Source organism: Sinohyriopsis cumingii, chromosome 1 (genome assembly GCF_028554795.1).
Source record: "Sinohyriopsis cumingii isolate HCF-2022 chromosome 1, ASM2855479v2, whole genome shotgun sequence".
Lineage (NCBI taxonomy): Eukaryota > Metazoa > Mollusca > Bivalvia > Unionida > Unionidae > Sinohyriopsis > Sinohyriopsis cumingii.
The window spans coordinates 127,092,356-127,115,326 of NC_142961.1; the positions used below are offsets into that span (position 1 = coordinate 127,092,356).

The following is a 22,971-nucleotide window of genomic DNA, read 5'->3' on the forward strand; positions in this document are numbered from 1 at the left end:
ATGGCAACAATGTTGCAAGAGGCTGACCTCAGTCTGGCAAAACAGTGTGGAAAAGGGTTGACCTGAATACCCGTTACTCTAAGAACAAATATAGAAATAAAGACGTGTTAGAGACACGGTAAGAGACAGGGTTAGAGACATAGACATATCACACAAACATAGATTAATGGACAAATATATCACTCAAACAACATTACAACAGACTAAACATATATTTTAGGCAAGAGAGAATATGCAGCTTTTCTCCTCCCTTCTTCTTCTCCACCATCTTCTCAACTTATCCAATGCACTTTTCTTCTTCTCCTTCTTCCCATTATCTTTCTCCTCCTCCTCCTCTTCTTTTCTCGTTATCCTCTTCTTTTGCAAGCTTAGCATTGTAGGCTCACATTTGCTTCTTTTCCTCTTTGTCCTCCTTTTCCTGTTTGATCATGTATCTCAATGTTTCTTTCCCTTTCTTCAAGTTATTAATCCACATTTTCAATCTGTGTGGGCTATAAGCCTCAAACTCTATTCTGATGAACATATCTTGCACCATGCCTATGGGATCCACCACCTCTTGCAATTTCAACATCTTGTCTATGTGGTTTGAAGCCATTTTTAATTCAGTGTTGAATGGCGCGAATGACTGACTGACTTTTAATTTTGGTCGCCTTCGCCCACTCAGGCATGTGCGACCCGTTAATTCACACACCGTGGGACCTTTAGTTATTAGCACGGGGGAGGGGGGAGAGAGAGGGAGGGATCGGTGCCTCATTCCTGTGCGCTTTAATGTGAGAACCACTTACTCGTCCCTTTGGTCGGGTCGGGTAACGGAGGAAAGGTAAGGAAGACAGCCACCAAGACTCCAAAGGCGACGCTCCACATCCATTGGTATTAATTTTGCCCCCTGTTCGAAATGTAAATTTTAATGTATTGCCGGAATTAGTGCTTATAGGCTCTCCATACTCTGTATAGTTCCTTAACTTCATTTTGACATGTGCGTCCCGTCAGTGTTTTGTGCTATAACTATTATAATTGACATGGTTTTATTTTGACATCTGCGTTTCGTAGGTTTATTGTGCTATAATTATTATAATTGACATGGCTTTATTTGGACATCTGCGTATCGTCAGGGTGTTGTGCTGTAGCTACTATAATTGACATGGCTTTATTTTAGCATCTGCGTACCGTCGGTGTGCTGTGCTTCAACTACATTAATTGACATGGCTTTATTTTGACATCTGCGTCCCGTCGGTGTGTTGAGCTGAAACTACTATTAATGACATTTCTTTACTTTGACATGTGCGTTCCGTCGTTGGGTTGAGCTATACCTACTATAATTGACACGGGTTTATTTTGACATCTGCATCCATTAAGCGAGTTGTGCGTTAACTACTATAATTGACATGGCATTATTCTAACATCTGCGTACCGTCGGTGTGGTGTGCTTTAACTACTATAACATTGCTTTATTTTTGACATCTGCGTCCCGTCGGTGTGTTGTGCTCTAGCTACTATAATTGACATGGCTTTATTTTGATTTCTGCGTCCCGTCGGGGAGTTGTGCTATAACTATTATAATTGATATGGCTTTATTTTGACATCCGCGTCCCGTCGGTGTGTTGTGCTATAGCTACTATAAATGGTATGGCTTTATTTTGATATCTGCATCCATTCGAAGTGTTGAGCTGTAACTACTATAATTGACATGGCTTTATATTTTAATTTAAAATTGATCGTTACCAATAGTCTCATTGAGAGACCTGGCCAGGTGGTTCTGAATTTTAAACACCTTATATTTACGAACTTTATAGACGAGAGCTATTTGTGTTTGCCAGTATTGCCATGTATTGGTATTTAATTTTCTGTGTTATTTTAGTCCGTATTGTTCGGTGGGCCTGATGGTTTGGGCTTTTAACCACCTTATTTGTCATTAATTTGGGACCCTATCCCTCTTAATATTCCTATATATTGTTACTCATTCTATTTCAGTCGTCTTTGTGTGGTGGGCCTGATGGTTTGGGAGATTAACCACCTTATATTTCATTCATGGGGACCTTACCCTTCTTAATAATAGTCATTGTTTATACTGCATCTCAATTATTGTTATTATTCTTTACTTATTATTATGCAACTCAACCCATCAACGGTCCACAAATTTAAACTATTTTGTGAGGTTTTACGTTTATGAAAGATATTTGCTTTGTTTGCTTGTTTGGTTTTTGGTTCAATTTAAAACCCCAAAACAAATATACATATCAAGGAACCGAAGAATTGAATAATTAGAATACACTTATTGTTCCCTGTCAGTTTATATGTGTGTCAGATCATCATGGGTAATTACCCAGATCACCGATACAATATTTTCGAAATGAAGGATCAATGTGGCGAGGCAAGACTGTCGGAAGCGAGTCTTAATCTAAGGTCCAGATGTCAGACGAAAATAGTGGAAGAGAAGAAGATGCACACTATATTGACTGAATGGTATTAACAATAAAAAAGGCCCTTTGCAGGGCCACTCCAATCTCATCGAGAAGACGCGTATTCTCTCTTGCCTGAATTTGTTTAGTCGGTTGTATATTGTTTGTGTGGCAGATTTATGTCCATCAAACTATGTTTGTGTGCTATGTCTGTGTCTCTAGCCGTGTCTTTAACCACGTCTCTATATCTATATCATTTTGTCTATGTCTCTATTTGTCCTTAGAGTAGCTCGTTTTCAGGTCATGCCCATGTCACACTGTTCAGTCCCATTGAGGTCAGCCTCTTGCAACATTGTTGCCATTGTTTCCCCAGTGTCCAGTACTGTGAAGTTCTATGTGACTCACTGTTATGCGTTGGGGTGAGATGCTTCTAATATTTATTTGAATTGCTGTGGAATTCCCACCCTGGCTTGTTTTGTAGGAAGTGAAATTAGTGATAGAGAGAGATAAAGCTCCGAGCCCCCAGTTAGCAATACCGACAATTAAATTATTAAGAACACAAAGGTGAAATTCAAAAGAATAACAATTTAATACAAATTAAACGATATGAATTTCTCAACCAGTCTTCTTCCTCTCGACCATGTAACAACCTATTTCATCACGTGATTATAGTGTGAGATGGCTTTCCCCTGTTCTGAGACTTGGGACTTGACTACCCGGTAGATCTGTCCCCAAAAGCTTCCTACGAAAAACACAAGGACGTTAGCATTTGTGTTAGCCATCTTGTCTCACACTACATCAACAATCAATCAATCATCAGATAAAGGATATCTACATCTTTGGTCACGCTTTCGTGCACATCGAAAAGCCCACACGACCTTATAGAAACAACGTTGCAATAAGAGGTATCCTACTTATCATACAGAAATCTAAATTGCATCACCAATATATATATATATATATATATATATATATATATATATATATATATATATATATATATATACATATATATATATATATATATATATATATATATATATATATATATATATATATATATATATATATATATATATATATATATATATATATATATATTCTTAATCTCATTATTCTCAACAATATCACAACAATCCGACGCATTTCTGTACATTACACTCCCACGAGTGTACACAAATATTCAAATTTCCATATTATTTAAGTTTTGCACACTGCAACCATTTCTAAAGTTACAATTCACTTCAATAATTGCGAAATCTAGAATATCACATAAATAAATACATTAGTTTACCACGAAGTAACTAAATGGCGAATTACAATATTAATTCTGACGAGCGAGCAATCTACATAATCATAGCTCATTTCTGAAGTACGCATGTAAATTAAACAATACAAAGGTAATTCTACGTACTAACCATTATAGTAAGTAAATATACATACTGCACATAATCACAATTACAGTGCCGTAACATTCTGCAAGACTCGAGCAAATAACTCACTGACATTTATGAAACTTTCTGTCCTTGAATGTACCAAGGTTTTTAACGGCAAATCACGAGTGGCTCCCGGAGTTATTGCTACAACTTGTCAGCACGATGCTTCACAATGACTAATTCTTTCCCAGCCCAAATGACTGTTAAATTCTGGTTCGAATTGATGGCCCCTCCCTTTCTCAGTTCTGATTGGATATCAATTCTACCCCAGTCGGTACAATTTAACAGACGAGCCTCATGCTATCTGTCAACGCGGGGAGATTTACAACAGCATCAATGGTCCTTTGTTCTAACACAAAGCTTCTAACGTCTGCATGTTAGTTTTGACACCTAACGAGGAGAACTCTTGTACAAACACGAATCGCCACGGCAGTGCAGGGTCGACATACTCATGGCGCTAACCCATTCCTTTGTTCCTGACTTACGTAATCGCGGGCAGGCAAACGTGACAAGTACCGTGACGTCAACCTTGTTCAATTCATATTGTCCGTATATAGTCCCACCCATGTTAAATTTCCCATGTCCGTATATAGTCCCCGACATGTTAAATTTCCCTTGTTCGTATATTCCAAACACCCTTTTTTAACATTAAAGTCCCATTGTCCGTATATAGTGCCTCTTCACTACTAACACATGACTTGCATTATCTTTTCTACAGTCGTTTTGGCCAATATAATGAGATAGTGAAAGTAATCAACAGATCTGTACTCTATCAAAGTGTATGATCCACCCTTTCGCCTTTGAATAAAATGACTTTTTTTTCCCACCAAAAATTGTACCTGAGGTAAAGCTTGGATGTTTCTTTCTAACGCGTTGTCGGTTCACTATGACTAATTATTCCAAATATGAGCAGATACAAAGCTCACGTCTTCACTTTAAGAGAACACATTGTCGCTTTCTTTATCTCTGTAATTGTTGGCATGTAATCCCTGTATGAAAAATAATTGTTAACATTTATTATATTGTTTATCCATTTTGTTTAATCTCGTCTCGAACGACCTGCACTAATTTTGCTGTGGTTACCCATGCTACTCGGCCAGATGTCTATCGATCTATTTGGTATTTATCAATATATACACATATTTCCTAGGAACATAATAGGTCAAGTTTAAGTTGTAAGACGATAGTTTTATCGTACGTTATGTATTAGCAAACAAGGTTGTATGCAAGAGTATAGTCTATAGTATATACAACATGAACAGTTCATGTAAAATTGTTTGCAAAATTCACAATACGGCTGCTGCAGCCTCTGATGATGATATTATTATTATTATTATTGCTCAACAACATAAATGAACAAATATTTAGATCAATCATGCAATGAAGCAATGCATTAAAAAGAATTGCCTCTTGGTGCCGTTGACTTTGATCCGGAGCGTGATACAAATTGTGTGTCAAGTAGTCGATGTAGTGTATATTATCTTGTGTATTCATGGTAAGATAGGCTTTACAAGTATTTTATCATTATGGGCAATTGCATTACATTTACACGCATTTGTTACAATAACTACTTATACCATATTTAAGTAAATTTATTACTTTAACTAGTTACATTATGTGAAATTTAAGCAAATCTGTTATATTGACCACTCATATTATATTACATTTACGGAATCTGTTACATTAACTAATTATGTTATATTACATTGACGTAAATTTGTTGCATGAACTAGTTAGATCTTAACAATATATAGTGTTTGAATTTAGATAAATTTAGTTTCTCTTTTAGGCTTAAAGTAGGATTCTCTCTTTTGTATTTCTGCTCAACGCAGCAAACAGCAGCACACACTATTTCTCTTTTGTTTTCAGGTATGATAAAACTTATTATATCCATTCTAAAAATTGATGTGTAAACATTACTGCTTGTAGTTATATAGTCAGGCAAATCATGATTAATTCAAGACATTATATATAAAAGGATAATGCCTTTTACCATTTATTTCCGGGCAATCATGATTTAATTCAAGACACTATATACAGAATGATAATGCATTTTACCATTTATATCAGGACAATCATGATTAATTTCAAGACACTATATACAGAATGATAATGCCTTTTACCTTTTATGTCAGGGCAATCATGATTAAATTCAAGACACTATATACAGAATGATAATGCCTTTTACCATTTCTGTCAGGGCAATCATGATTAAATTCACAAATCCCTTAACATAAGAGATCATTGGTGCACCACATTTGACTTTACAAACAATTATCTCCGTCTTTCCATGTTCTCTACTGCCTTTTGGGAATCTCTAAACCCCATACCTGTCCACTCCTTAATGTTGTCCTCCCACCTCTTCTTCTGCACCCTCGCACTGTGCCTTCCAATATTGGTTTTGCCAGTCCAGATAATCTTGAGACATGACTGTGCCACTTAAGTTTACGCATGTTTACAGTAGACAATAGATCTTGTACAGAATGATAATGCCCTTTACCATTTGTGTCAGGGCAATCATAACAAAGTGCTAGGCACTACATTCATAATAATGCTGTCATTTCCCATATGTCAATCGTTATTAACGCAATTAACTATATATAGAGAACTGCTGCGCAATCGGTATTAAATGCAATGCAATATGAAAATAATTTTGACATCCTTTCCCATTTCTATTCGGGTAATCGTTATTAAATGCAAGGCAAAACGAAAATAATTTTGAGATTCTAATTCCATTTCTGTCAGGGTAATAGTTATTAAATGCAATGCAAAAGGTACAGAGTGATGATGTCCTTTCCCTTTTCTGTCAGGGTAATCTTGATTAAATGCAATTCAAACTGGACAGAGTGATAACGTGTTTTATCATTTCTGTCAAGGCAATCGTTATTAAATGCACGGCAAAATGAAAATAATGTTGATTTCCATTCCCATTGTTGTCGGGGTAATCGTTCTTAAATGCAAAGCAAAATGAAAAGAATTGTTATGTCCTTTCCTATTTCTGTAAGAGTATTCGTTATTAAATGCAAGGAAAAATCGAAATAATTTTGATGTCCATTCCCATTTCTGTCAGGGTAATCCTTATTAAATGCAAGACAAAATGTATGGAGTGGTAATAGCTTTTATCATTTCTGTCAGAGCAATTGTTATTAAAGGCAAGGCAAAATGTATAGTGATGATGTCCTTTCCCATTTATGTCAGGTTAATCGTTATTAAATGCAATGCAAAAGGTATAGAGTGATGATGTCCTTTCCCATGTCTGTCATGGTAATCTTTATTAAATGCAAGACAAAATGTATAGAGTGATGATGTCCTTTCCCATTTTTGTCAGGGAAATGCTTATTGAATGCAAGGCAAAATGTATGGAGTGGTAATAGCTTTTGTCATTTCTGTCAGGGCAATTGTTATTAAAGGCAACGCAAAACGAACATAATTTTGATCTTCCTTCCCATTTCTGTCAGGAAAATCGTTATTAAAAGCAAGTCAATATTATTTTTATAAAAATGTATTATTCCCAGTTCTGTCGGGGTAATAGTTTTTAAATGCAAGGCAAAATAAAAAGAATTTTGATGTCCTTTCCCATTTCTGTCAGATTATTCGTTATTAAATGCAAGGCAAAATGAAACAAATGTTTTATGTCCTTTTCCTTTTATCTCAGGGTAATCTTTATTAAATGCAAGACAAATGTATCGAGTGATGGTGTCCTTTCCCTTTTCTGCCAGGGTAATCCTTTTTCAATGCAAGGCAAGATGAAAAGAATTGTGATGTCCTTTCACATTTCTATCCGATTTATTTTCGCAGCAATAATGCATACAGATAATAAACAGGAAAATAAACGCAATTGCGTCATTACTTATATTGATCAAATGACAGTTGTCTGTGCTCAAATTTGTTTTAATACATTATCAATAACTCATTTAATTTCGTTTTTGTTATTACTGTGTTGTTTTTTTTCCCCAGCAATTGTGTTCACTTGATTAATATTGTTCGATGAGATGCAACTATGTTAATCAAATACCAAAAATATATTGTTTACAATTGTTTGCTGCTGAGCAAACTTTGAAAGAAAAAACATTTGCTTTTCAGAGGAACGTACGTTTACCTGTACGTCTATGTTTATGTTTTATATCTTTTACAAAGCATTTGAATCATTACCTTCGAAATGTTCACGCGATTGGACTGAGTTACTGTACCAATTAATAGTAAGAAATGTGAGAGAATGGTGCCATTCAAACAAGATTCAAGCAGACTAAACAAGACAGTAATATATGTCTATTTGTAGATCAAGTAAAGGGATACAAAAACTTAAAATATCCAATAAAAATCTTCCTGCATTAACAGGACTCTTGTACATTTTGAACATCAGTATTAAATATGGCAACACCACACATATATCATAGCATCATAGTCTCGTGTCGTGAGTGATACGCTGTTCCCTCGGGACACCCTGCCTCCAGCAACGACAATCCTAAAATAAGAAATAAATATTTACTAAACCCGTCAGACTGGAGTGCAGTAATAACATGTTGTCCGCCTGAATTTTACAGGTGAATAAATGTTGCATAATGTACAGGGACCGCTTCGTGTACGCGTAAAGCATAGGGACTCAGAGCCCGAGGTCACTGGTTCGAAAAGTGGTCAGTGGCGAAAAAATATGAATTCACTTCAACATAAGGTCCTGTTGAATGAGTCCGGAAATGAAGCATTAGGTCGGAATCAAAATATGGATGAAATAGATTTAGAGTGCGGGACCATTAAGACTTGAACTCCTAAAACGATGACGTATATGCATACAATAAGTGTTGATACAATTATTTGTGAGTTTTGACACAAAATAAATAATAGCTTTAAACCTACTTTGTACTGAAGCCATTACTATTCACAGATGCTATGTTGAATAGCCTATCTGCCACATCTCATCATTTAGACCTACTGTCGTATATCCCATCTTACACATCTCATCATTCAGACCTAATGTCGTATATCCTATCTGACACATCTCATCATTCAGACCTAATGTCGTATATCCTATCTGTCACATCTCATCATTCAGTCTTAATGTCGTATTTCCTATCGGACAAAGTGCATTATTTAGATTTAATGACGTATTTATGGATTTTATCGGGCAATCAATCTCGTACTTTATAATAAAAAAAGATTTCTTCAACTCTGCCGAATTTCCAAACAGTGCTTTGGTTCTGTATCCCTATGGCTTATGCCTACACCACTCGGTCTGTATTCTATATGCAAAATATAAAAACCTTTTAAATCCAAGGAGACAACATTTTATTACCATAATCCAGTCTGACTTTGTCCGGTTAAATAGTTAGGATGGTGTTGTAAAGGAACTTTTTATCCCTGCACGAGATGGTGATACAGACAAACATAGCAGGTCCAATGCTTTTACTGTCTTTCTGGTCTATCATACTTTAAAATTTTAGTTTAATACCCTCGTACTACCTATACGGTATGTACAAACACAGACATCAATGAATTTCTGGCTTCGTTTGTTTTAGTCCGGTTTAACTTCTGCAGATCTTACATATTCCTTGCTACTCTCGATTATTTTGTTGAAACAGAAAAACAAAAATACATCGATATATAATTGATTTAATTGCTGACATAGAAGAGCTTTTTTTCCATTTTATGTAGTGAATCGTACTGACGGGGACAAATAGAGCTAAATCTAGTGTAATATACAGCTATTTAGAATAAGATATTGTTTTATTGCAATATAATGGTCCTTATATTTAATACAGCTGACATATTCATGACCTCTTAGTAATTGAACAGGAGAATAAATGGTTTTCATTGCTATTCTAGCAGGTGTATGCCGTACAATATTGTATGCCGAGTGTTTTATCAAGTTCGGAATTGCTGGACGGCATGACAAGTGAACACGTCCAAGATTACAGGCTGTAATAATTGATGATTTATACAACGTTGGATGTAAATAAATTACGTAATTTCTAATGACCAAACCTCGTTTGCTCACCAAATCGAAAAGACATGCCTTTGCATTATATCTATCACGTAAAAAACATATCTAGTGTGATGATTCTTCTACTCTGGAAGTTCTTAAAAGTGTTACAATTAGTATTCAGTTTGCGTTTCTGAAACTAAGAAGACAGACGGACAATAACAAAGAAACATAAAATCATGCATTCACACATCACTGGTCCATTACATAGCTGATAAAGTCAGAAAATTTAATTATAAGGAGACTTTAGTATATTTCTGACCGAAATATCAGTCAAGATAATTTTTAAAAATGGCTTGCCATGTAGATGCATATCAAAAGTTTGAATAATTGCATAAAATGATAAGATGACCGAGATATTCCAAAGCGATGTATTGTTCTGCTGAATTCTGCTATTGGACAGCTCTTCAATCAAACCAACTGAACTTGTTTTTGTAATTTTTGACCGCAATCTCCTAGGAGCTGCATCCAGGATCTAATGTAAGCGCTCTTGTCATCTACTTGACTTGGTGACCATTCGTAATAGATTCACGAAAGTGCGGATATCTCGTTAAGATCTGCTGGTAAAAATCCCTGTTGCTAACCATTAAGGTATCACATTTAATGCATCCATTTGACAATTTAGTTACTGATTTTATTTAGTATTTATTTGATGGTAAATGTAATTTTCTGTGTCAGTGTTAGGTGTCTCAGTAAGTACGTCTAAATGATAGCCAAATAAACTTAGCCAAAAGTGTCTAGTACAATTTTATATCTCTATTCACATTTTCCCCGGTAGATTTGAACTTCATATTTTGATTGTCAACGACTAGCCAGTGACAAAAGCAATGACAAAATTTTTAAGTAGGCGATTGTTGCTTCTTTATATATTTTGCTGTATATGCATTTTTACGGTGTTGGATTCATATATGACCATGTATGTACCGCTCGTCTTTGTACAAATTGATTACTTTCTTTATTATTTTTCTTTATTTTTGCAAGCACTGTCCTATTGTCATAATGGATATCCTTCTTAAATCACCGAAGAGCATCAATGATGATGATGAGGAACCGCTTGAAAGAATAAAAGATGAACAAAATTGATATCCTGTTAAATTAAGTAAGTTGGCTGCCGACCGGTGTTTGGATCTTATATTTTATGGCAAATTACAAATAATTCTTTGATTTCCTGCTGCCAACATGTCAGGATAACATGATAGAGGGAACATACTTTGTATCTTATCTGCTTGCATTTTCTTTGATGTCGTTGCTTATAATCAAATTCCTTGCAACCTGAGAAAGTTTCATTCAGTTTGAGATAAGATCACACATTCAGAGAAGGCAATCTGATTAAAATTAAATTCCAAGGCATATCTACACTGTAAGCATCTGAAGCAGTTCCACTGGAGGTCATGCCCGAATGACAAAAATGCATTAGCAAACAGCTGCCAAATCCAGCAGTGAATCGACTTCTTTGCATCTCGTGGAAGATATCGGAAGCGTGTCAAACGAAACTGTGTATCTAGCGCTAGCTTGTACCGGACAACTTCATGAAACCAATACAACCGCTACTTATCTATATAATCGTTGCTCTAGTGTTATGCATTCGAAAACAGTTTAAAATGTGATGTCAACTTACTCACCCAATCGTCTTACACCCAGCTTTAAATAGACAGGGAAACACAGAACACTATACTACAGAACAACAACTTTGATCTACATGAAATTAATTTTAAAGGGAATAAATGAAAAACTATATTCACAGCTAAATAAAATTAGGAGGAAAAATCCTTTCACGGCAATAAAATAAAGTTATTCCTTTGGCTGGCAGTGACCTTCATTGGCAAGCCAATGTCATATGCCAGTAATTGGTGGGAAACTACCCTCTAAATCATCAGGGATTGGTTGGTAGCATCACATTGGCGTGGTGCATGGCAGGTAATTAATATAATATTTCCCATCGTTTTCAAAGACGGTGGTCGATAGATTTCCGTCGCACTAGTACCGTAAGTGTGATGCAGTGGTCAGCGAAGCTATTCTTCTTTTGTAGGAAGATTCCCGGTATGAGCACAGCTTGGTGGAATACATATATTCAGAATTTTTAAAATAGAAATCGAATGTGGTGGAAACGTAAAAGTTTCGTTTTAACTGGGACAATGAGATAAGTATCATATACTACAATTTGGGTGGAATTTGTTTAAGAGTTTAACGTTGTTTTTTCTGAGTTCATCGTGGTATAAACTGTCAGTTGCCGACTCACACGGCAAATAACGCCCGAAGGGCGTTATGTAAGCTGTGTGAGTCGGCAACTGACAGTTTATACCACGATGAACTCAGAAAAAACAACGTTAAACTCTTATAATTGAAATTTTAATTATTTTTTATGTTATTTTGTTTGCATCATTAAAAAATATAAATCTTAATTGAGCGTAGTAATACATGTTTGGGGTTTTTCTGTTACGTAGCTATTTATAGCAGTTAGGCTTGTCCTGCTTGATCGTAACAAGGTCATCATAATACCAGTCCTTCAACCAATGATAGCCCATGTAAGGAATTATAACAATGCTGCCATGATTTTTATATTTTGCCTTAATGGACACGTTTATTCAAAGTGAGAGCTCAATATTTAAAGTCACGATGTCATGGCTGTAAGAATGTATGCATTCGTAGACTGACTGAATGTGATTTGGCAGATTCATCACTGTTCTGGCACATGAGTGATCTAATTTCGCTATTCAAAACCTATTTTCGTGTTTATAAACAAGATAGACTAATACATTTATGTGTATGATGTTAGGTTATATAAAGTCTGTGATCAGTTTTGTTAGTTCAGACATACACACACACACATATCTAATATAACTGAGTATTTATTTTATCCCTTAAGTTATTATTATGATTTGATTAGTGACAATGGTTTATAACCTGATCCCTCTCATCAAATGTCTGACATCATTGTTGAAAATAGACACACAAAAGGACAGATGCAGACTGAGGCAAATGCTGATATAGAATGCTCCTTGTGGAAGAAGCTATGACTTTTTAACTCAAGGGTTCAGAACAGCAAGATAATTTAATTTGTTGAATTTTGTGTTTATTGTTTACACACTTTTCTAAGTATAGTGTAACAATAATTACAATACAGCAATATCACTATAAAAATGAAAAATTGTATGACACATTCATGTATTTACTACTTTGATATTTGTACTTGTATCTAACTATTTGTTATGCATTTTCTTAATTTGTCTATAATTATTCATTGAAAATTGCCATATAATAAAAACCAGGAGTTGTACATGATGTTTTGTAAATTATTATTCTAGCCTTGATAGTTGAGATGGGGCACTTAACTTGAAAATCATGTATTTCCTTAACTTGTTTGCACTTACTCATTTTAGTTGGAACTAAACTGGAATGTGCAGTTATTGAAATGACAGGTTGATTGTGTAATGAAACCTGTCATAGAGTTCATTGTACTATGTGACAGTGCTTGTAGATGATTTTGAGCAGATTCAGTGCTAACATTTACTTGATTTGTACTGCTAGAGTTTGTAGTGGTCATTTTAACATTTGCTTGCTTAGTACCGCTTGAGTTTGTAGGGGTCATTTGAACATTTACATTTGCATGAGATAGCATTGCTGAAGAGTCTTGAGCAGACAAGGCTACATTTGAACATACATTGGAAAGAATGTTGCTCATCTGTTGTTTATGTTGAGTGCTGGGCCTTGTGTATGGTTTCAATGATAGTTCATTGGAGTGGTCAGACAAAGACATAATGTGCCTAGCTGGAAGGTTGGCATCTGTCATTGCATTCAGAGCTGTGGCACGAAGAGAGTGAGCAGTATATCTTGCAGATATATGGGCATTTTTGCATATGTCAGGCATAAAACAGCTAAATTGTCTCTTTCCAACACATCTTGTTGTGTACCATATTTGACACAATTTGGGATTTTCAAAAGCATTTTTATCAGTGTGACAAAATAATGATTCAGCTTTTGGATTAATGCGTGTGAGGTAGTATTTTACTGACCTGACTTGGCAGTTTTGACCACCAGTTGCATACATTCTCTTGTCAGAATTTTCCTCCTTAGCATTTAAGTCTCCCTGATGATTTTTTTGTATAGTTTGATGGGTCAGAATGACATATTCAGCCCCTGTTTCATCACACCTGATTTCAAGACTGTTGGGTGTTAATTGACTGTGAAATTCTAATCCACGAGTAACATAGTGGATGGACAGATATAACCAAATCCTGTATCTGAGTGTGATAGGGTTATCTTGCATCAGGTACTTATTGATTGCATACATGTCTGATGGAGGAATAATGGGCTTGTGTTGAGTTGATCTTGATAAACCATTCTTTGTGTTAAACTTTAATTTTCCATTTAACATGTCATTTGCTTTTCTTAACTCAGGGTCTGTAACAATATTGATTTGACGACCACATTCAACCTGCATGTAGCGATTAATAGCAGCACAGACATTTTTTAATGTGTTTTTATGGTATTCCTCAGCTTGGGCTTCAGGGAGCATCCTCTTTCTTGTTTCGGTGACCTTGGGGGCTGCTTCGGCATAAAATATGGCTAACATTTAATGGGCCAAATGTGAAAACTCAGCTGACTTCAGATCAATCTCAATATTCTTCTCTTTGCACCATTCTGAAATTCATGTTTTTCAGCTTGGTAGTATCTAATTTTTTAACATTTAAAATATTTAGATCTTTGGGAAGAATCATTCATGCATATCTTCTCTTCATTTTTTTATTATTAGTTACTATTATATAAAAGATTGGTTACATTTTTAGGCTGTCACAAGTATTACTTTAAAGATAAAGTACACCTTATTCACTGCAGAGAAAGTTAAGTCTCATTTTTATAAAAAAAAATGACGAATGATTTATAATTATTTTTTGTTGTTTCTTTTTGCATAAAAATTAACAAAATAATGCCTTTTCATAACATAATTTAAGAAAATAATAAATAAGAGCAAATTAAGTATCAAGCAACGTTACTTTAAGCTTACATTGATGAACAGTCCAATATACTACTAATTATTATTATTATTATTATTATTATTATTATTGTTGTTGTTGTTGTTGTTGTTAATTTATTATGATTATTAAATGAATGAATAAATCTACCTGCGAAAGTGTTGTAGCCCCATTGAGTATTTTTCTTCGTAGACTTTGAGTACCGCTGTTCAGATATGTTTAAGAGATCTTCCTCTTTAAGTGATTTGAAGCGTTTTGGTTTGTGGTCATCCTTGTTATCAAATGGGAACGTGACTGGTGTTGGTTCATTCAAACTAAATGGTAACTCAATTTGTGATTCTTCCACTTCAAAAGGCTCGTCAAAAAGGGATGGGTCAAAATTTTCAATATCTTCCTGCATATAATCTATCTGATAAGACAAAGTTAGCGAAAAATCTCCAAATTCTGACATATCAGTTTCAGCGTTGGATAGCTATAAATACCGTATACTGGTGACCTTGACCTAGCTCACTTTCAAACATTTTTATCCATATTTTTAACAAATTTCCCCAAAGAAAGAATGATTTTATTCATAAAAGATGAGAAATATCGGTTGCTTTAGTCTTTAAGATTTAATTCTTTTTGTTTAAATTGTAAGAATGTTCTTTTCCTTTATTGCTTACTTCGTGTCTGCCTTCACTAGCAGTGTTTATATTATGCTGTACACGTGACTCTATTTATAGAAGTGGGTATTCTTAGAAAAGTAGTTCTCCTTACAGTTCATACAGAAATGAACGCAATTCATTTTGATCACGTGGTAAGAATGTGACCAATGGAAATGTTACTTTCCTGTACCAGCTACTGGCATTGCAATTATTCTCTATATGACGTCATAAGTAACGCCACTGCCTACACAATCCGTTAGCCTCCATAGTCTGCCTTGCTTTGAAATATCATTTTAGAAAAAAATATAAAATAGTATTTTTCTACAAAAAGATCGATACATTTCAATGACAGTCCCAACTACGCTAGCTTCAACATTCAATTTTCGATGTACCTTGCCCACTTCTTTCTAAAGCAAGGTCAAATCGTGTAAACATCTGTCTGATAGCTTTAGGAGATTTTAACTTGTTGGGGTAGTGGCATTATCTGAGTTGTAAAGGGAGCTAAACCTACTGCGGGGAATATGAATGTTTATTTGGATTGGTATTTTAATCTTTCAGTTCTAATTAGAGTTGGTGTCATTACCAGCTGCAATGTCCTTGGTCTTTTAGCCACGTACTTGAAGTAGACCTTGAATGTATGTAAATCAGGGATATTTTTAAATGTTCACAAGCCAATGGTTATAATTACGTTATTAAAAAAAAAAAAAAAAAAAAAAAAAAAAACAACAACATTTACGCCATAACTATTCGATGACGTAGCTTCACTACTATCAACTTAAGCTGTGGAAACTAAATGATTTCTACATTTTCTTTTCATTCAAAGGTTACAGAAATGCCATACAAATTAAAATTGGATTTATTTCGTTTTAATTGGTTAAACGTCCAAAAACGTTTTCATCATCAACACATATTTATTTGTGAGGGCCCATTCTTAGCAATCCTGATATGAAATCCATTGATCAAACGTCTACCAATTGTGAGAGCCCATTATAAGCATGCTTGATCTGAAATCCATTGACCAAAAGCTTACCTATTGTACGAATCATAACTACTAGTACTTTCGAGTTTGTTTCATAGGGTCGAAGTTATTCAACTTTTATGGAAAGAGCCGATGATATCCCCACAGAGGTCGAAATCGAACCAATCAGAACCAATCTAAACATTGCCTGGCCATTTTCGTCAAGTTGAGAATTAACCTCAGATGTAGTTGTACGAATGTATACATTTGATGGGTTTGATGTTTATTCTTTGGAGGACTGCAGCACATATAGTGTGGCAGAAAATACCGATAATGTTCCGATTGCGATTTGGTTTCCTTGGTCACCAAACTATGTCAATGTAGTTTTCAATAGCGGCAAATTAAATCGGAAATTTCTTTTTCGACTTGATGGAAAATGTCAAGGACTGTCCGAGCGCGATCGGAATGGTCTCTACTTAATCCGCTGCACTATAGGAAAAATCGATTGGATATGAATGATAACATATTTGAACTGCCCTCAAGCCAGCAGATATTATTAAATCGTAATAATTTGTTAACGTCACTACTTGTTTCATCCAGTGTAATACTGTTTTTGTTTTGATGCATATTTTTAGTTTTTCCCTGAGGTTCTTTTGATATTATTTTCGCGTTTGTTTACATGGTTTTATTGCAATGAACAAATTGAAACGGTGACCAGTTATCGTAGATTGGTAAATTATTTCAAGTTGTCATGCAATACGCAAAAGAACGCGTTGCACTCACACGTTGTGATATTTAATTGCTGAAAAACACATTATTTTCCTACATGTCAGTTTAGTAGGATCTGCCTTGTAGCGTAAACTAGTCTTAATTATAACCTTTAATTGGGCATGGTGGGTGGGTGGTAAATTGCATGAAATACACCATACTCCTTCTGACTCTACATAGTTCATCCAGTGCATTCCAGGGAAGCACGGATAATATCGGTTACCTCATTGCGAGCTGTTCTTAGTGGAAGGACCTTTCAATGTTTCAGGTCCAGAACGGTCTCCAGGCCCCTATGTCCTAAATTTTATTGACTCCTCATCTCACTAGAAAAATAATCTGACCAATCAAAACTCCACACTTGTTTATTTTGATTCAAATTTTCGCGTATATAGTAAAATTCATAAATCGATATGTTTAGTTAAGTTTTAAAGTGGAGAGGCCAGAATTAAAAAAAATGAAAGCATGTCTCTAATGTTTCTTCTCGTAGATATTGCGTGACATTTGCTATGAGACTGCATGTGGCCTTTCCAAGTTATTGATTCTATTTCAATCGGGATGATCAACAGAAAAGACGTTTGCAATTATAATGGAATTCGAAAGCAAGTTTATTTTCAGAAGACAAATTGCTCCTGAATGAAATGGAAAATGAATAGAATCGTAGGTTTAATTAATGTGAAACAAAACAAAATGGTCAATACTTTGAAATGTTTTTTTTTTCTATCTTAATAAACATAAGCGTTGTTATGTATATTTAATTTGTATTCAATTTGTATTTTGTGTTGGCTTTCTTAATGATTATATGTTATATAATTTTGCATTTTGTACCTGAATCAAGGTCACTGGGTACATGACAAGGTCCATCGATGTTGTGAATAACATAACACATGGCTAATATGTCTCTGTGAGTATAGCTTAAATGTTGGCATCATTATCAGTGGAGGTAAACACGTTTATCTTAATCTGAGTCTTGGACCATGGAGTTTCCCCATGAAAACCCTGATGCACCTGATGTTTCTCATGTTATTTATTATAATTTCAGTAATATACAATATCTTGTTGACAACTTGATTTGTTCTAGAAATTAATATTTCACCCTCATCCTGGTTATACTTTTTTGTGTTAGCTTTTTATATAATGTTGTTTTCCTGACAAATTACACATTCTTGCCTTAGCATCTTAAAGTAGAATCGGTCTTAGTGTTGTGTTCATTTTTTCACTTGGACGGAGTAATTTATTAACTTATTCTTCGCTGGAAATACAAAGTGCTCATCATTAATATTCTTGGACAGTATCACAAATTTAGAATTATAGTGAATTCAGACAAGAACATTTTTGGATTGTATTATTGAGATATATCACAAATAATGTTCTCACTTCATCAAATTTCATTATTGGCACATCACCCCGTTCGAGATTACATGGAAATCAACATATTCGTTATTAGAAACTATTTGAAGTACAACTGTATTTTAGTTGGAACTTTATACATTTGGACTCGTTTAAGACTATTTGTGATTTAATTTACAATACTGTAATTTCTTTTTAAATTTTCATTTTGTATTCTGGGGAAATAATTATTTGTTGAAGTTTTAAAAACAAATTGTTGGTTTTTGCTATATTTTGTTACTTAGTTTAAGACCATATATTAGTAACAACGTACATGTTATTTTCAAGGACAAATTCTTGTTAATTAAATTATCGTGCTAAAATCTCATGAATCCATCAGTTTTTATTACTATCGTTCCGCATTGTCTGCAGTGCCGGATTTCCCATTAAGCACACTAAGCACGTGCTTAGAACATCAGCCCAAAAAGGGCACCAGAAAAAATAAAATATTAATTGTCGATGATGAAATTGAATGAATTATATATGACCATTTCCATCTGCATATACGAATATGTTGATTTCGAATGATGGGAACACTGATATTTTCCCACCTTTTAAGATTTTGATATTGGTTTTTCTTCCCCTCAGTTTCACATTTTATGGGGGGGGGGGGGCGGGGGGCACAAAACCGTTTTCAGTGCTTAAGGCCCTAAAATGCCTTAATCCGTCATTGATTGTGCGGATAGGTAGCTGTACTCCAAGCAAACCTTGCCACTCATGGGTTTGAGCACAGCATATTGCAGAGAGAGAGAGAGAGAGAGAGAGAGATTTTCAAGGCCAATCACCATCCTCACCAAATGATACGTACCTATGTTAAACATGAACCAAATGACCAACCTCAATTACTGATACGGAACTTTGCTAAACATTGACCGAACGACGAAGTGATTAAGTACCTATATTACACTTTAACTGAATCACCAACTTCGACAAGTAATATGTACCGAAGTTAAACAACAACCGAATGACCAACCTCGACAAGTGATACGTACCTATGTTAAACATTAACTGAATGAGCAACCTCAATAAGTGATACGTACTGTGTTAAACAATATCGAACGACAAATCCCAGGGACCCCAAGTGGTCTAAAGCGCTCTCCGTTACGGATCACTGCAATCTCACCTCTGTCTGCGTGGGTTCAAGTCTCGGGCTCTGTCAATGTGGATATGTGAGAAAGCTTGCCGGCAGCTTCTCGTGGGTCGGTGGTTCTTTCCAGGGTTTTCCTTGGTTCTTCCTCCACCAGTAATACCGGCCGCCATGTATAGATTATCTTGTGCTGAATAATGGCGTTAAATCCTATAACAACAACAACAACAACAACAAATCTCAGCAAGTGATACGTATCTATATTACACATAAACGGAATGACCAACCTCAACAGGTGATACGTACATATATTACACATTAACAGTATGACCAGCCTCAACAGGTGATACGTACATATATTACACATTAACAGTATGACCAGCCTCAACAGGTGATACCTACATATATTACACATTAACAGTATGACCAGCCTCAACAGGTGTTACGTACATATATTACACATTAACTCAATAATCTGAGTATACACAATGTTTTCTGCCAAATGACCACAACGTGGAAATGTAACGTCTACTATACAGTGCGATGTCGACGGAATAAGTAAGGACAGTTCACGGGTCGTACCGGCAAATAGTAAGCGGACTTCGTTCTATTGTATTATTTGTATCTAATGACATACACTATAACCTAAAAGCGAAATGTCACTGCAGTAAAAATGTAATGTTTCCGTTGGCGCAGGAGATAAAAAAATATATACGACTAGTCTGAAACAGCTGCATGTTAAAAAGCTTGTAATATTTTCTTATTTGTATCGTAGCTTCTCCCATAGCTTAAGTGATGGTCTTCTATGAATTGACTGGGATACAGTTCTTTCCTTGCCTACATGATTAATATGAGGGTCGACGTAAAAACGGCCTATTATGAATAGTGTTGTAACTTTCAAATAGCAAAAACATCCATTGAAAATTTCCTTACCTTAGATAGAGCATAATAAGCCAGGTTTACACTTTAAACTTTCAAAGAATAGTGGTGACAATGGCAATGGCCATGCCCAAAATGTGTACTGCAAACATCTTGCGCAATCATATAAATATGAACTTGGAAGAAAATAAAGTCTACTTTTATCAATAAGATCAATAGAGATATACAAAACTAATTTAATAGTTCTCGATTCAGATTTGATCTAGAATTGATTTGCCCCTCAGAAATTATAATGAGAGCAAGCATTCTTTTAAAAATTAACGTTCACAGCAACGGCTTTTCCGATTCGAATTTGCAGTAAAAAAGATGCGCATGTATCAAGATCAGTTCGTGCTTGTTTTAGTAGGTAGACATTTTGCAATTATTGTTTATCTGGATTAATGTGTAAGAATGTTTAAGTGATGATAAAGATCAAGATGTGTTTGCTACTTTGTGTGCACTATGCGCGCTAAAAAGTCCACGAGTCAGGATAAAGGTCACGTGTGAGGTAGCATATATAGCTTTCCCGCATCGCTCTACTACAAGGCTGAGCTTGTCAAGTTCATTAAATACATTTTGTTCCTTTTACTTCTTTCAGATACAAGACTGTTAACGCCCTTTCTCCAACGTCACCATGGATCCATATCCATCAAGTTTCGTCAATGTGAGCATGACCAGCGAAGTGCTGTTTTCAGTAGACAACCGTGTTCTTGTTGAGCATACAACAGCAAGTATTAACAATTTTGTGAACGATTCCAGCACAATGAAGGAGAAACCTTCAATAGATGATTTGTGTAGTGATCCACAAAATTCTAACTCTTCCATGTGCAACAAAGGCGCACTCGGATTAAGCGTCTCCACACCAGTGTTAATGATGTCGTTTGGGATTCTCGGAAATATCATCGCTTTAATAGTTTTATATACGGCAACCAAAGAAGTTCGCCGAACAGTCTTCTACACACTTCTAGCTGGATTAGCATGGACAGATTTGACTGGTCAGATACTCGTGAGTCCGATTGCCATTATTATGTACGCAAATAATTTGAAATGGATTGGAGGAGAACCCTTATGCAAGTACCATGCATTCATGATGGTAGCCTTTGGAATGATTACTCCATTACTTGTATGTACAATGGCTCTTGAAAGGCTACTTGCTCTCCGTTTTACGTATTTCTACGCCAGAGCTGTGACTCGCCGAAAGGCACAAATTACAATTATAATCTGTTGGATATTTGTTCTTGTGTATTGTTCGTTGCCTTTGATAGGTTTCGGAAGTTTTGAGCATCAATTTCCAGGATCATGGTGTTTCCTAAATTTCCATCGAGAGAGTACCATGGACATTGCTTATGCCTACATATATGCCATATGTAATATACTCGTCATTGTCTTTATAGTTGCTTGCAACGCAGCTGTAATATTTACTTTAATTAAAATGAAGAAAGTTCGAAAAATTAACAACTCCCCTTCTATAGAACGGAGAGAAAGCGTAAAACCCAAATCGAAGCTAAAGGTCGAGGCTGAGACCCAAATGGTTTGGTTCCTTTGTGCGATCACAATCGTCTTTAGCACATGCTGGATGCCGCTAAACGTAAGTTTTATTACGTTATCTCTTTCATGACTGAATATATCTTATTTCAGTGATAAAGTAGGTTATGACATCCCGACAAAAGACACTTAGAAATCCATTCTGGTGTCTTTTTTGACTATCTGAGCAGATAAACACATAAAAGGAGTTAAGAACACCACTCGTTAAAATACAGCTATCAATTATCGATTGGTCATGAGTTTTATTATACTCCTATTTCTTATTAAGTTCTAGCTATTTGACTCATACACCCAAAATTAAATGTTTCTCAACCTCATGGATTTTATCGTCTGTTATCGTGTCTTCAACGGCTTTCCCACTCTGCTGATAATGAGCAAATTGGGTGTTTGTCATGACCGTCATTGTTTTCGATGGAACCATTTGCTGTGTACCAATCTAATTTGAGCTTTCAAATTGCCAAATAATAATGGAAACTTGTATATTGGAGTGAATGAATTTATGGAGAGCAACCGAAATAAATTGTTTAAGAAAATAAAATACTGTAATATTCTCGTAGGAATGAATGATATGATTAAAGTTAAAATGTCAAGAATATTTATGCAAAATATATCATCTTATTTTATTTAATTGTCAGGAACAATATAAATAAGAGCTGACGTATTTCTCCAATTGTCGAACAGATACATCCGTTGGTCAGATATGATTTAAAATATTTGTACCTACCCTCAACACACTTGCGGATCTGATAGTCATCATTATATGTTCATGCTCTAATGCCATTTTGGCGCCATTTGATTTCTTGACCAAACATATAAAGTGTTTCACTTCGTGTTAGGGAGAGTTATTATTAAAATGACGTTTTTCACATTCTTAACTGTA

General features: G+C 35.2%; 1 protein-coding gene across 6 annotated transcripts in view; it reads left to right on the plus strand.

Moving 5' to 3' along the window:
* LOC149807835 (prostaglandin E2 receptor EP2 subtype-like) overlaps nt 1–22,971 on the plus strand; it is a 178,256-nt gene that overhangs the window by 146,843 nt on the left and 8,442 nt on the right. For 4 of the 6 annotated variants that reach the window (XM_089971290.1, XM_089971260.1, XM_089971279.1 and 1 more), the window contains exon 2: nt 21,145–22,134. In XM_089971290.1, the coding sequence (XP_089827416.1) occupies nt 21,181–22,134 (954 nt within the window). In that variant the 5' untranslated portion in view covers nt 21,145–21,180. Of the gene's footprint in view, nt 1–10,793; nt 10,912–21,144; nt 22,135–22,971 lie in introns of all 6 variants that reach the window. The other 2 variants (XM_089971243.1, XM_089971252.1) reach the window with 1 other exon arrangement.